The 16,167-nt window shown below is 41.9% G+C and overlaps 1 protein-coding gene across 1 annotated transcript; it reads right to left on the bottom strand.

The window, feature by feature from the left end:
* Positions 1-201: 201 nt before the first annotated feature.
* On the bottom strand, positions 202-11,094 carry LOC110537208 (glycerol-3-phosphate acyltransferase 4). The gene is made up of 13 exons (XM_021623075.2): positions 10,936-11,094; positions 9,600-10,156; positions 6,426-6,495; positions 6,017-6,311; positions 5,723-5,797; positions 5,525-5,614; positions 3,813-3,906; positions 3,495-3,610; positions 3,057-3,112; positions 2,811-2,896; positions 2,595-2,723; positions 2,325-2,404; positions 202-2,168 (listed from the first exon to the last, which is right to left on the bottom strand). Exons 2-13 carry the CDS (start codon positions 9,762-9,764, stop codon positions 1,898-1,900), a joined length of 1,527 nt encoding a protein of 508 aa, XP_021478750.1. The 5' UTR covers positions 9,765-10,156; positions 10,936-11,094; the 3' UTR covers positions 202-1,897.
* Positions 11,095-16,167: the final 5,073 nt, after the last annotated feature.

The following is a 16,167-nucleotide window of genomic DNA, read 5'->3' as shown; positions in this document are numbered from 1 at the left end:
CTTTAGACATCTGCGGCATTGTGTTGTGTGACAAAACTGCATATTTTAGAGTGGACATTTATTGTCCCCAGCACAAGGTGTAATAATCATGCTGTTTAATCAGCTTCTTGATAATCCATCCACCTGACAGGTGTGGCATATCTTGACAAATGAGAACTGCTCACTAACAGAGATGTAAACAAATGCGTGCACAACATTTTTGAGAAATAAGCTTTTTGTGCATATGGACATTTTCTGTGATCTTTTATTTCAGCTCATGAAACATAGGACCAACACTTTAAGTGTTGCATTTATATTTTTGTTCAGTGTATTTTGATACAATTATCAGTGGGGCTTATATTTAGCCTAATTTCACACACACTGAATTTATGACAGTATTGTTAACTTTTAGAAATGCAATACATTTTACCATTAATTGTACAACAAAGCTTATTTAGATAACATGGTAACAGTCTTCCGTGTCATGTTCTCTATTGTCTAGGACTGTGACACATATTGACCCATTATCTGCATATTTGGTCTGCTGTGGCTTTGTAACCTTTCCTCCTGTTTTCACAATATGCATAAATGGATCGTTCCACGAATAGAGTGCCTTTTGCCTCCCTTTGATATTTGAAGTTGTAATTGTGCACCAATACTAAAAAGCCTGTTATATTAAAGTGCCATTTAACGTTAACAGATTTTTATTTGACTAAAGACTTGCTAAAGTGCCAAAAATCAGCATTTTGACATATCCCTCGTGTTTTCCAGACTTCTAGTAGGATTTTAACCCACTTAACCCAAACATTTCTCCATCATTGTAAAGCCCTAGTTATTTTATTGCTTTGACAAAGTCATTTCTGAAGATTATTATTTACTTCACGCGATAAGTGAATAACTTACATTTGTCCCTCATTTTAGGGGCCACCCTGTTACATTAATGGAACTCTAATTTAAACTATTCCTTTTATAAAATATTTTCTCTATAGAAACTATGACATCAAATCATAATGTAAAAGCTTTTTGGTCATTTTCTGGTGTTGTGTGGTGGATAACTGAATGTTTCCCCATAGATAGAGAGGGTAGAAATGTACAAATAAAATAAAATAATAATTGTGATGAAGCATGCATTCAATTGCCCATCCCTATTGCACACATGTTATGGCTAATTTAAGATGAAAACTTCAATCCTGTTAAGTCAACCCTGTTACTTTAAAAGTTCCAATGCAGCCATTTTATCTCAATATCAAATAATTTCTGGGTAAAAAGTTTAATTGAAATTTTACTTGAAAACTAACAAGAATAGCTTCTTAGCAAAGGGCAATTTCTCAAGCAAGAATTTTGCTAGGATTGTCTGGGAGTAGTCTGAGTGGGGAGGGGAAAAGTACAAATGTGCTGTTATTGGCAGGAGATTTGGCACCCTCTTTCTTATTGGTCTATTAATTTACCTGTATGGTGATGTCACCATGGAAGGCCAAAACAGGCTGAAATTAATTTTATTAAGTTTAACATGTCCTCTGTATGATACATTGTTTTAATCAAGTTTTGGGGGACCTAATTGCACTACCCAAAATTACCCAAATATAGTGGTCAAAATGGCATAAATACAAAGAAAATATTAAAGATAAACATTTAAATACAGTATTAAAACAGTTAACATTCATAAAATGACTGTGCATAGTGCAGCACAAACTCAAAAGTATGTGGCTTACAGCCTGTAGAAAATGATACTGTTTCAGTTGCACTACATGGTCTCTGAGTAGTTAATTGCTATTGAAATGGTCTCTGAGTAGTTCATTGTTATTGAAATTACTTTAAGGCTTCCAATCCAATAAATCCTCTGGTCTAGTGCCTCACCAAGACAGTGAGTGGGGCTCCGCTGACACTTAATAACCTGGTAGGAATGGAACCCCCACCCTCATTGGTCCTTCATTGGTGTCTCTGAGCCTCTCTCCTCCTCTTCTTCTTGTAGTCTCAGAGAGCAGTCTTCCAGTGGTCTGGGTGTGTAATCTTCAAGTGGTCTGTCTTCATTTTGGTCCCCCTCTTCTAATTCTTCTTCTTCTTCTTCATCTTCCTGTGGTCTGTCTTCACCTTGGTCCTCCTGGTCTCCAACCAGCACCTTGCTGTACAGCTTCTGCTGCTCCTCTTTGAACGTATTTTTCACCTTCCCTCGTTTCAGCCCTCCATCCCTTAGAGCAAACAGATAAACACAGGGAAGAGCAGTTGTGTACAACCCTCAACACATGTACACTTGCAAGAATGTACACACCATGATAAACACACTGCTAGGAATCGTGCTAGACAGAATGTGTGTGCGTGTGAGATGCGTATTCACTGAAACTCACCACAGCAGGTCCACCAGTCCTCCCTGCGTGGCGATGGCTGCTTTTACTCTGTTGGCAAACTGCACCGCATCCTCTCCCTCCTACGCAGACAACAACAGAGATGGCTCAGTCAGACAGTTAACATTGAGTCTCCATACCAGGATGGAGTTTTTGACTTATCACTGTTAGGATTATTTAGGTCTAGACCTTAGGGGATTCCCTGGTTTATAACTGCATTATACAAATCAATAATAACAACGTTACTGGGCTAAACCAAAACAAAGGCCACACCTCTCTGCTCATAGGTGGAAGGTACCAGACACTGCAGACGATGGCCCAACTGCTCATCATCCTCAGCAGGTAGTTGACCATCCCAAACTTACTGCTGTTCCAGAACGCGTCGCCAAACCTAGGGTCATACTGTCACAGGGAGGTCAAAGGGAGAGGGTTAGGTGGTTGAGAGAGAATAATAGATAAAACGGCAGTAGAGAGAGAGGGAGAGACTACCTTAATGGCCACAGGGTAGACAGTACAGCCTATCTCAAAGCTGCCCTTTTTGAACATCATCACTGAGGTATTGTTGATGCATGTGCCTGAGTGAGAAACACATTGTCACGCCACATCATTACACACTCACACAGATCCGACATAGGGTGAATTTTCATCATCACTACAGCCTTCATTAGTTGCCATATCTCATTTCTATTTGAGCAGCACTCGATCCATCAGAAAAGGGTCCGTTTTCATACTAACCCTCTGGGAAGATGAGGATGGGGTGTTTAGTTTTGTCTGCTACATGATTGCTAAGCCTGGAAAATGAAAATACAGAACAGTGTAAATAACATGTTTATAACTAGGGATGGGAAAATTACCATATTACCGTATAACCGACGGTTATGGATGAAGACCGTCACGAAAATAAAATAACCGTCGAACGAAGAGCTGACTGAATGATCACAATTAAGAAGCATATTTCTATAGCAACACATGCAGTCCGGAGTGAAGGAGAGGAGAAAATGTGCAACAAAAACCATCATCCAAACTTCCATGACCGTCACAGCGCTACTAATAATAGAACTGTTTTCACCACATTATAAGAATGCATTCGTTGCTTTTTAATGCCTTCGCCAAGTCTGACAATGAGAAATGGAAGGAAAGTATGGTTTCCGCAACATGCAGCTGCAACATTACCTTTCGGCCACAAGGTGGCGGTCTTTGACTTCAGATCTCTCAAACCAGATGTGGGGACTGGATTTCACCATGGCTCTCTGGACTACCCCGATCAAACCACCATGGATCTGGCCAACCTGAGAGAGGAAGTGATGACTGAGTGGGAATCTTGAACTAAACATCTTGGCAAAGAATGGGTTATACATCTGTCTCCCAAGCGCCCCACATATTCCGTACTAACACACACACACACACACACACACACACACACACACACACACACACACACACACACACACACAATGCTTACTGTTACACACTAGGATCTACATACAGTACCATAGAATAGCAGCCATCATTGGCCAGGATGATGACGTCAATGGGAGTTGTGTGATTCGCCACACAGATGCCTCCATTCTTTGGTTTGTTCTCACTGTCGGCAGAGCAAAGAAACGACTGAATGAGACACATTAACAAAACCGCCTAGCTCATAAAACTACCAACAACCAGTGTGTGCCACCCTAATTGACATACACATTTTGTATTACAGCCTGAATTCCAACTGGATGATTTTTTTTTTTAAATCACACCCATCTATCTACACACAATACAATAATGACAAAGTGAAAACATGAAAACAGAAATTTTTGCTAATTTATTGAAAATGAAATTCATTTTCACAACCCTTTGCTTTGACACTCCAAATGTAGCTCAGGTGCAGACAATTTCCTTTGATCATCCTTGAGATGTCCCTACAACTTGATTTGGGGCAGCAGATAGCCTAGTGGTTAGAGCGTTGGGCCAGTAACCAAACGGTTTCCGGATCGAATCCCCGAGCTAACAAGGTAAAAATCTGTCGTTCTGCCCATGAACAAGGCAGTTAACCCACTGTTCCCCGGTAGATCGTCATTGTAAATAAGAATTTGTTCTTACCTGACTTGCCTAGTTAAATAAATGTTAAATAAAAAATATATATAAAAAACATAGGAGTCCAGCTGTGGCCAATTCAATTGTTTGGACATGATTTAGAAAGAAACACACCTGTCTATATAAAGGTCCCACAGTTGACAGTGCATGTCAGAGCAGAAACTATACCATGAAGTCTTAGGAAATGTCTGTAGACATGTCTGATGAGGCATATATCTGGGGAAGGGTATAAAGCAATTTCTAGAATGTTGAATGTTTCCAAGAAATTCCAGGAAATTAAAAAACATATGGAATTACCCAGACTGCCAAGAGCTGGCCGCCCGACCAAACCAAGCAACCGGGCAAGAAGGACCTAGGTCAGGGAAGTGAACAATCTGTCGTTGCTAATGTTAGCAATCAACCTGCTTCAGAGTGAAAAAGACCTTAGACTGGGGTGAAGATTTACTTTCTAACAAGACAATGACCCCAAGCATACAGCCAAGGTAACACTGGGATGGCTTTAGAACAAGAATATGAAAGTCCTTGAGTGACCCAGCTAAAGCCCAGACCTGAATCACATTGAAAATCTATGGAAAGATTTGAAGATTGCTGTTCACTGCCACTCCCCATCTAACTTAACAGAGCTTGAGAAAATCTGCAAGGAAGAATGGGAGAAAATCCCCAAATCCAGATGTGCAAAGCTGATACAGACAACTCAAGACAACTCAAGACAACTCAAAGCTGATACAGACATACCCAAGACAACTCAAAGCTGATACAGACATACCCAAGACAACTCAACGCTGTAATCGCCACCAAAGGTGCTCTGGGGTGTGAATACTTATGTCAATTATTATTTATTTATTTAATGTTCAATAAATGTGCTAACATTTCTAAAAACATGTTTTCACAAAATCTATTTAAACCATTTTGAATTCAGGCTGTAACACAAAATATGGAATAAGTCAAAGGATATGAATACTTTATGAAGGCACTGTAAGACTGGCTTTGAGCTCAGTACAAGATAGGGTGGTGAGTCACTAAATGGGCAGAAAGCTGTGACAAAATACAGTAGGTTTGTGTCTCTGTTGTCTGACCTGATGTTGTGAATACTAGCCAGTGAGCATTTGGTTGGTCTACAGTACCTGTTGTGATAGGTGATGATGGCAGTGAGGGATCGGACACAGATGCGATAAGACATCAGATGAATCTTCTCACTGAGGTACGTCCTTAACCTGAGGAGATCAACACACTGACAATAAGGCTTTCACCAACACAGAATCTTCTTGTAGATAAGGTACTGTAAGTTTGTGGTAATTCTGAGGGTGTTGGTGGAAACGTACCAGCCGCTTGGTATGAAGCCCACTATGGTAGTCAAGACCACAAGCAGACCAATACCAGAGGCTGCCAGAGTAACCCTGTAGAACACAAAACAGTCCACCACATATCAATTTTGTTTACAACAAAAGGTTGTGATGTGCAAAACCCACAAAAAAATTGTATTTCATGCTAAATAAACACAATTCTCATAAATCTCATTTGTAGACATCTTGATGTCCACAACAGCTCCTTGTTGGCCAATAACTAGCAAAGACGTTTCCTGCCTTAGATGCTGACCCTGACTCTTGACCTCTGACCTGAGTGGCAGCAGGAAGCCATAGCGGATGAAGAGACCCAGTCCCCAGAGCACGCTGAGTCGCAGGCTGATGTGGCGGGCGTTGAAGTTGCTGCGGGTCAGCAGGTTCCAGGACTCCAGCTCCTGAGCAGAAAAGCGCTTGGTCACCTCGTCATCCACGATGCTCTCCACCCCCCGCCGGCAGAAATACATGATGTCGGCCATCTCAAACTCAGGCTCAGAGCTCAGAGTGGTGCCGCTGGCACGGAGCTCCTGGATCTCCTGCTCCAGAGAGGACAGTTCTTTAGCTATGATACCTGAGACAGAGAGGGAGTGAGGGAGGGAGAGGGATGGAAAGAGAGACAGAGTTAACGCAACAACAGAGACATTGCCATTCCCATAAGTGAGAGATGTACATTAAAAGGTCGTACCATTACTATAGGGTTTATAAAGATGTTGATTCTTCTCCTTTGCGCCTCTCTCCATCCGCACAGTAGCCCACTAAAAAAAGAGGGGGGTATCATACATTAGTTGTACATTAACTTTAAACCATGAATTCTATCCCAAAGGTATTTACAAGCCATATTCTATAGTTTATGACATTTATATTCATAATTCTTATCATTTGATGAGAAGCAATCATTTTTCTGTACCAAGATATCGTCATTCATAAGCCTGAAGGTGCATCACAGATAGTCTTGGGGACCAGACTGTATCTCCTAAATGATTATGTTAGCCTGGCCTAGCAAGACTACATCACATGGTACAACTGACAAGGAGTCAAGAGCTGAGTAGGCAGATCCACAGAGAATAAGAACACAACAGCTATCTTAAACAGGCCCATAAGCATGAAACAGGCAGTCTGGAGTATTTGGGGGGCATGAGGTTTCCATTGAGGGACAGACTGAAAACAGCCCACATCACTGTATGACCGCAAAATATGTTCACTGTGTCTTTTATGGGTCAGCAATTAGCAATCAATATAATTACAGTAGCTATGCTTCAAATTGGCCAACTCAACTATTTGTGGCTCCCATAATGTAAACAGTGCCACCTGCAAAGACCACGTCACTGCATGTTATACACATAACCACAGAACACATATTACAGAGCAGTGTATCTCTCCATGTTATTGTATATTAGGAGGTATGGACCCGGAAGGACTCGAACCATCCCAATCATTTTTTAAAATATTTTACATTTAACTAGGCAAGTCAGTTAAGAACAAATTCTTATTTACAATGACAGCCTAGAAACAGTGGGTTAACTGCCTTGTTCAGGGACAGAATGACAGATTTTTATCTTGTCAGCTCTGGGATGTGATCTAGCAACTTTTCGGCCCAACACTCTAACCACTAGGCTACCTGCCACCCCATAAAAAAGGAGGATCCGAACGGACCCGAGGACAATCAGACCCGAACCAGAAGTGGTCAGGTCTATTCGGGTCTATCAGCTGTGGTTACATAGAATTTGGACCTGCTCAGGTCCCGGGCCAGGTATTCAGGTTCGGGTAGACCAGTGAAGACTACTGTATATCCCTTCCTAAACCATTTCCTCCACATTTCCTGTGGCTGCCCCACACCTAGGCCTAATTCACTCATGATTTCCTTGAAAATAACCTCAATCCTGTGTTTGAATGTGTAGGAGATTATAATCATATTGATATGAAATCCCTAGTAATTTGAAAGTGCAATGCTGCTAGGCTAATTCAGCACTTACAGCCAAAGGCACTGTGACATGCTCCTGACAGAGGCAACAGGTTGATGTCAAATGTCATGTGTTAGGGGAGAACCAAAGACCACACACACACTGCCACCAGAGGACAAATTTGACAAATCCACTGAGGGTAGTGGTCTCTCGTGCTCACTTTAGTGAATGAAAAATAAAATTATATGAATTGCTCCACAGAACGATGTCTATAATGCCATTTATTGTCAGTGAAGTTGACTGACCACATTAGGGGGAAAAAGAGCCAAGCTGAGGTGACTAGTCTCTCCACAAAGCCGATCAGACACAACCTGGGGTGTAATAAGGGCAGCTATTCTAAATTGAGCCTGGCCTTAGATGAACGCCCCTTACTGCTAAGCGAATTCAAAATATATGCATAGTTCAAGTTCATACATTAAAACTGGAATACAATTACTTTGTATAGGATTGTATGAAAGTCGCCTATCAAAGTTTTTCAAAAATATCTCGAAGCAGGCATTCACTAAGGGCCCAATTCTGAGTTAGGAATTGACGCCTTCTCTATGCACTTCTCAGGTGTTGGTATTCAGACTTATCTTATTCAGTCGCGTAACACTCTCTTGCGCGCTCTGAATAAATTTCATTAAACTATTGAAAACCCTCCCATTTGCTGGCCAACAGATTTTCTCGTGTAGTTTTTATTCAATAGGGTTTTTAGGACTTTTACCTTAAGCCATCCTTTTAGTAGAATTTTGTCTACATACACACAAGAATATATCGACAGAACGGGTTCTGAATATTAGGGATCAATTAAAGAAATCCATCTAAATATATGCATATTCGTCTACGTTTCAGCACCAATTGGTAGATTTAAAAATACAAAGATTTTGTAGATTATTTAGGTTTAGGAAAGTATTTATGAATCATTTAAAAAACAGGTTTGGAGAGCCTTTACAAACAAAAGAAGGAAAACGGTGGTTTGATTCATTCAGAAAAATTCCACATTCATTTCTTCAACCTATGGTAATGTTGGAAGATTAGTGTAGATATAATTATAATAGAACAGTCTACAACAGTATATATACCCTGTTACCCTTGTCTACTGCCTGCACTAAACATGGCTGTGTCATCACGCGGTTACAAGTGTTGCGCAATGCGTCGGGTTCAGACTGTTACGGCTTGGTCTGCGCACCACTCCATTACGATTTAATTAGCCTGCAATAACAACATGACCTTACCGGAGTTCACAGAGGAAACAAACGAAGGTAAACGAAACAATGTAATTAAATATAATGATAATGTAACCTATATCAACTGAAGGGAACTAACAGTAAATTGGCAGTTGAATATGTGTGGTTATTAGGCCTACTGAAGGTCGATACTGATAGTGGCTAATATTTAACGTGATAGAAATAGGAAAAAGAGAAAGTCGGGGGTAGCCTGTAACTAAGACATTTGAGTGACCATCCCTGCAAGTTAAAAGGCTGTACAATTTAAATTGTGCATAATGTCACAGCATTTCATCAACTTTACTGTGGGGAAGTTGATCTGTTGCTATGCTTCAGTCTGCTTCCATATGACTGGTTTCACATGTCTCCAGCGATTATAAGGTCAAATAGACCTAAAACAAGTGTTATTTTTATTTATAATTCCCATATCCAAACTGATTACTCATTTAACTAGCTCTTATCAAGTTGTAAATTACAGTGCATGGAGAATGGTGGTATTTCTAACAGAAAAAATAAAGATGCTTTTTCCACTTGGACATGGTAGTTTCACTAGATCTTAAGCATGAGAAAAGGTGTGTAAGTTCAAGGTCAGAATACGCATATAGAGAAAAGTGCATAAAAACATTCCATTTACGCACGCTTAAGTAGAGTCGGAATCGGACCCATTGTGACAGTGTGAAGCAAACTCACCTCAAAGACCTTGAGAAGACTCTTCATGTACAGTCTGCGGATCCCAATGGACACTCCAAGGACGGCCGGCACGACTATGACTAGCAGCGAGCTGAATCCCACAGTGAAGGATATACCAAGGACTATACACAGCAGGTTATCAAATGGGAGGAGGAACCAGCCCATGTTGGCCACAGGTGAAGCCGGGGCTGTGGTGCAGTGGAGTGGTGAGGGGATATGGCAGGGAACAGGGAGGACTGATAAAGGACTAAAGAGAAGTCCAGGAACCAAGACTAAGGCTGCAGATTAGTCCTCTTGTCCCTTTATAGCCTCAGCTTCTGAAGCCTGCACTGAAACAAGGGCTTCATGGGCACATCGGGCCTGGGGAAGCTCAAGTCAATGTCTAGGAGAGCAGACTGATCTCATCATGAAGACTATAATAAAGGATCCAGTAATGTCAGAGCATCCAAACCTTCAGTCCTCAACTTGATCCATTCTTCAAAAGAAAAAGGGTAAACCTCCAGTCTGTTTGTATAGGTTGTTTTTTATGGTTCCTTTGCAAAAGGGATGAGACTGCCCTGGAAAAATACAGATATTGGTGTAGCTATCCTGTATAGTGAAGGCTGGTTAAATAGTTAGATGTGGGACACAACTGATGTTCAATTGCCATGTTAACTGAACAATTAGCTAGCTCAGTGTTATAATGCTCTTACACTGAGTTATTAAACGTCAGTAGATACAGTACATAACTAGTAGAGGTCCCATATGGTGCTGTTATAAACAACACAGCAACAGCTGGTTAGCAGCTTACTAAATTGCTAGCTAAGTAGTGTTACCTAGCAACCATCACTGATCTTTCCCATTTGGACAATAGATGCAGAACACACAGAACTAGTTCGAACTCAGAAAATCTATTGTTACAAAGCAGATTTACTTGTTAACATTTAGATAGCTATTTTTAGATATATTTAGCTATCTAGCTAGCTAACATAACAATATTGAAGCTAGCTAGCGAGCAAGTTAGCTAACTAAGCTGCTTACTAGCTCTCGAAAACCCTTCTCCGTATGTAGCTAACGTTAGGGTTTTCAGCCATTCTCCTCTGTCAGAGCGTCTAGTGTGTGTGCTCGGGAAGCGCACTGAATTTACAAACAATCTGACAACGCTCTACATTTACGACTGAGAACACACTGGCACACAGGAGGCAATTTATGAACGCAACCTCAGACGAGCGTGCTATAATAATAATAATAAATCATTGCAAAATGTGTCGTTTAGCAAACAGTAATGATGTCCAACCCCTATTGCGATTATACTCACAAAATATACAAATTACTTCTTCAGAGTGTGTTTACTCACTTCTTTTTAACTTGGCGGGCTCCAACAAGGAAAACGTATATGAGAAACTCATCATCAATCATTAGCATGACTCCCTGTCTGCAACCATCGACCTCATACTGCGAGCTAATCCTCTCTGTTTAAACCTGAGTCTGGTCTGCAGTGCCCCGAGAGGGGAGGGGGGGGCTCAATCTGGTTTTAATGTCTATGCTCAATGCAGAAGTTCCAGGAGTGGCCCTGCTCTTCATTCCATCCTCTCTGGTTCCATATATTTTTGTTACATTGTACCCTCTGTCACTAGTAGCATAGGCCAGAGATTTGCAAGGGGTCCACGATTTTTTTGTGGTTAATTTGTGGAAAAATATTGTTGGTGATTTGTATATGTGATAAATTATATTTTTTTATTAGTACCGCTATGTACAACAGAATAACATTGTGGATACCATTTTATGTCTGTGCTTCCAGTATAAGGGAAGTTCTAGGTAGGTTTGCGAGCCAATCCTAACTAGTGTTAGCCAATTTATTTATTTATTTTTATTTCACCTTTATTTAACCAGGTAGGCAAGTTGAGAACAAGTTCTCATTTACAATTGCAACCTGGCCATGATAAAGCAAAGCAGTTCGACACATACAACAGCACAGAGTTACACATGGAGTAGAACAAACATACAGTCAATAATACAGTACAATAATAAGTCTATATACAATGTGAGCAAGTGAGGTGAGATAAGGGAGGTAAAGGTAAAAAAAAAAAAAAAGGCCATGGTGGCGAATTAAATACAAGTAAAACACTGGAATGGTTGATTTGCAGTGGAAGAATGTGCAAAGTAGAGATAGAAATAATGGTGCAAAGGAGCTAAATAAATACAGTAGGGAAATTTATTTTCGATACTGTCGCAGAGCTAACTAAAAAGCAGCATTCCCCAAGTGAGGATGGCTTTCACTTCAGCAGTAATAAATTCATGAACTTCTTTGAGGAAGAGATCCTGATTATTAGAAAGCAAATTATGGACTCCTCTTTAAATCTGCGTATTCCTTAAAAGCTCAGTTGTCCTGAGTCTGCACAACTCTGCCAGGACCTAGGATCAAGAGAGACACTCAAGTGATTTAGTACTATATCTCTTGACACAATGATGAAAATAATCATGGCCTCTAAACCTTCAAGCTGCATACTGGACCCTATTCCAACTAAACTACTGAAAGAGCTGCTTCCTGTGCTTGGCCCTCCTATGTTGAACATACTAAACGGCTCTCTATCCACCGGATGTGTACCAAACTCACTAAAAGTGGCAGTAATAAAGCCCCTCTTGAAAAAGCCAAACCTTGACCTAGAAAATATTTTAAAAACGATTGGCCTATATCGAATCTTCCATTCCTCTCAAAACTTTTACAAAAGGCTGTTGCGCAGCAACTCACTGCCTTCCTGAAGACAAACAATGTATACGAAATGCTTCAGTCTGGTTTTAGATCCCATCATAGCTCTGACACTGCACATGTGAAGGTGGTAAATTACCTTTTAATGGCATCAGACCGAGGCTCTGCATCTGTCCTCGTGCTCCTAGACCTTAGAGCTGCTTTGATACCATCGATCACCACATTCTTTTGGAGAGATTGGAAACCCAAATTGGTCTACAAGGACAAGTTCTGGCCTGGTTTAGATCTTATCTGTCGGAAAGATATCAGTTTGTCTCTGTGAACGGTTTGTCCTCTGACAAATCAACTGTAAATTTTGGTGTTCCTCAAAGTTCCGTTTTAGGACCACTATATGTTTTCATTATATATATATGTCATTTGAAAACATAATGTTAACTTTCACTGCTATGCGGATGACACACAACTGTACATTTCGATGAAACATGGTGAAGCCCCAAAATTGCCCTCGCTAGAAACCTGTATTTCAGACATAAGGAAGTGGATGGCTGCAAACTTTATAATTTTAAACTCAGACAAAACAGAGATGCTTGTTCTAGGTCCCAAGAAACAAAGAGATCTTCTGTTGAATCTGACAATGAATCTTAATGGTTGTACAGTCGTCTCAAATAAAACTGTGAAGGACCTCGCGTTACTCTGGACCCTGGTCTCTCTTTTGACGAACATATCAAGACTGTTTCAAGGACAGCTTTTTTCCATCATTGCAAAAATCCGAAACTTTCTGTCCAGAAATGATGCAGAAAAATTAATCCATGCTTTTGTTACTTCTAGGTTAGACTACTGCAATACTCTACTTTCCGGCTACCCGGATAAAGCACTAAATAAACTTCAGTTAGTGCTAAATACGGCTGCTAGAATCCTGACTAGAACCAACAAATTTGATCATATTACTCCAGTGCTAGCTTCCCTACACTGGCATCCTGTCAAGGCAAGGGCTGGTTTTAAGGTTTTACTGCTAACCTACAAAGCATTACATGGGCTTGCTCCTACCTATCTCTCTGATTTGGTCCTGCCGTACATACCTACACGTACTCTATGGTCACAAGACGCAGGCCTCCTAATTGTCCCTAGAATTTCTAAGCAAACAGCTGGAGGCAGGGCTTTCTCCTATAGAGCTCCATTTTTATGGAATGGTCTGCCTACCCATGTGAGAGACGCAAACTAGGTCTCAACCTTTAAGTCTTTACTGAAGACTCATCTCTTCAGTGGGTCATATGATTGAGTGTAGTCTGGTCCAGGAGTGTGAAGGTGAACGGAAAGGCTCTGGAGCAATGAACCGCCCTTGCTGTCTCTGCCTGGCCGGTTCCCCTCTTTCCACTGGGATTCTCTGCCTCTAACCCTATTACAGGAGCTGAGTCACTGGCTTACTGGTGCTCTTTCATGCCGTCCCTAGGAGGGGTGCGTCACTTGAGTGGGTTGAGTCACTGATGTGATCTTCCTGTCTGGGTTGGCGCCCCCCTTGGGTTGTGCAGTGGCGGAGATCTTTGTGGGCTATACTCGGCCTTGTCTCAGGATGGTAAGTTGGTGGTTGAAGATATCCCTCTAGTGGTGTGGGGTCTGTGCTTTGGCAAAGTGGGTGGGGTTATATCCTTCCTGTTTGGCCCTGTCCGGGGGTATCATCGGATGGGGCCACAGTGTCTCCTGACACCTCCTGTCTCAGCCTCCAGTATTTATGCTGCAGTAGTTTATGTGTCGGGGGGCTAGGGTCAGTTTGTTATATCTGGAGTACTTCACCTGTCTTATCTGGTGTCCTGTGTGAATTTAAGTATGCTCTCTCTAATTCTCTCTTTCTCTCTTTCTTTCTCTCTCTCGGAGGACCTGAGCCCTAGGACCATGCCTCAAGACTACCTGGCATGATGACTCCTTGCTGTCCCCAGTCCACCTGACCGTGCTGCTGCTCCAGTTTCAACTGTTCTGCCTGCGGCTATGAAATCCTGACCTGTTCACCGGACGTGCTACCTGTCCCAGAACAATTATTTTACCATGCTGGTCATTTATGAACATTTGAACATCTTGGCCATGTTCTGTTATAATCTCCACCCGGCACAGCCAGAAGATGACTGGCCCTTATAGCCTGGTTCCTCTCTAGGTGTCTTCCTAGGTTTTGGCCTTTCTAGGGAGTTTTTCCTAGCCAACGTGCTTCAACACCTGCATTGCATGCTGTTTGGGGTTTTAGGCTGGGTTTCTGTACAGCACTTTGAGATATCAGCTGATGTACGAAGGGCTATGTAAATACATTTGATTTGATTTGAGTAGGGAAAGAGGTAGTTGTTTGGGCTAAATTATAGATGGACTATGTACAGGTGCAGTAATCTGTGAGCTGCTCTGACAGTTGGTGCTTAAAGCTAGTGAGGGAGATACGTGTTTCTAGTTTCAGAGATTTTGTAGTTCGTTCCAGTCATTGGCAGCAGAGAACTGGAAGGAGAGGCGGCCAAAGGAAGAATTGGTTTTGGGGGTGACCAGAGAGATATACCTGCTGGAGTGTGTGCTACAGGTGGGTGCTGCTATGGTGACCAGCGAGCTGAGATAAGGGGGGATTTTACCTAGCAGGGTCTTGTAAATGACCTGGAGCCAGTGGGTTTGGCGACGAGTATGAAGCGAGGGCCAGCCAACGAGAGGTCGCAGTGGTGGGTAGTATATGGGGCTTTGGTGACAAAACGTATGGCACTGTGATAGGCTGCATCCAATTTATTGAGTAGGGTATTGGAGGCTATTTTGTAAATGACATCGCCAAAGTCGAGGATTGGTAGGATGGTCAGTTTTACAAGGGTATGTTTGGCAGCATGAGTGAAGGATGCTTTGTAGCGAAATAGGAAGCCAATTCTAGATTTAACTTTGGATTGGAGATGTTTGATGTCAGTCTGGAAGGAGAGTTTACAGTCTAACCAGACACCCAGGTATTTGTAGTTGTCCACATATTCTAAGTCAGAGCCGTCCAGAGTAGTGATGTTGGACAGGCAGGCAGGTGCAGGCAGCGATTGGTTGAAGAGCATGCATTTAGTTTTACTTGTATTTAAGAGCAATTGGAGGCCATGGAAGGAGAGTTGTATGGGATTGAAGCTCGTCTGGAGGGTTGTTAACTCAGTGTCCAAAGAAGGGCCAGAAGTATACAGAATGGTGTCGTCTGCTTAGAGGTGGATCAGAGACTCACCAGCAGCAAGAGCAACATCATTGATGTATATAGAGAAGAGAGTCGGTTCAAGAATTGAACCCTGTGGCACCCCCATAGAGACTGCCAGAGGCCCGGACAACAGACCCTCTGATTTGACACACTGAACTCTATCAGAGAATTAGTTGGTGAACCAGGCGAGGCAACCATTTGAGAAACCAAGGCTGTCGAGTCTTCCGATGAAGATGTGGTGATTGACAGAGTCGAAAGCCTTGGCCAGGTCAATGAATACGGCTGCACAATATTGTTTCTTATCGATGGCGGTTAAGATATCATTTAGGACCTTGAGTGTGGCTGAGGTGCACCCATGACCAGCTTTGAAACCAGATTGCATAGCGGAGAAGGTATGGTGGGATTCGAAATGGTCGGTAATCTGTTTGTTGACTTGGCTTTCGAAGACCTTAGAAAGGCAGGGTAGGATAGATATAGGTCTGTGGCAGTTTGGGTCAAGAGTGTGACCGCAGCTGCTTTCCAATCTTTGGGAATCTCAGACGACACGAAAGAGAGGTTGAACAGGCTAGTAATAGGGGTGGCAACAATTTAGGCAGATCATTTTAGAAAGAAAGGGTCCAGATTTTGCAGCTCTTTCAGAACATCAGCTGACTGGATTTGGGAGAAGGAGAAATGGCGAAGGCTTGGGCGAGTTGCTGTGG

Source organism: Oncorhynchus mykiss, chromosome 12 (assembly GCF_013265735.2).
Source record: "Oncorhynchus mykiss isolate Arlee chromosome 12, USDA_OmykA_1.1, whole genome shotgun sequence".
Taxonomy (NCBI): domain Eukaryota; kingdom Metazoa; phylum Chordata; class Actinopteri; order Salmoniformes; family Salmonidae; genus Oncorhynchus; species Oncorhynchus mykiss.
The sequence above is the reverse complement of the archived record's forward strand: the minus strand, read 5'-3'. Positions and strand labels throughout refer to the sequence as shown.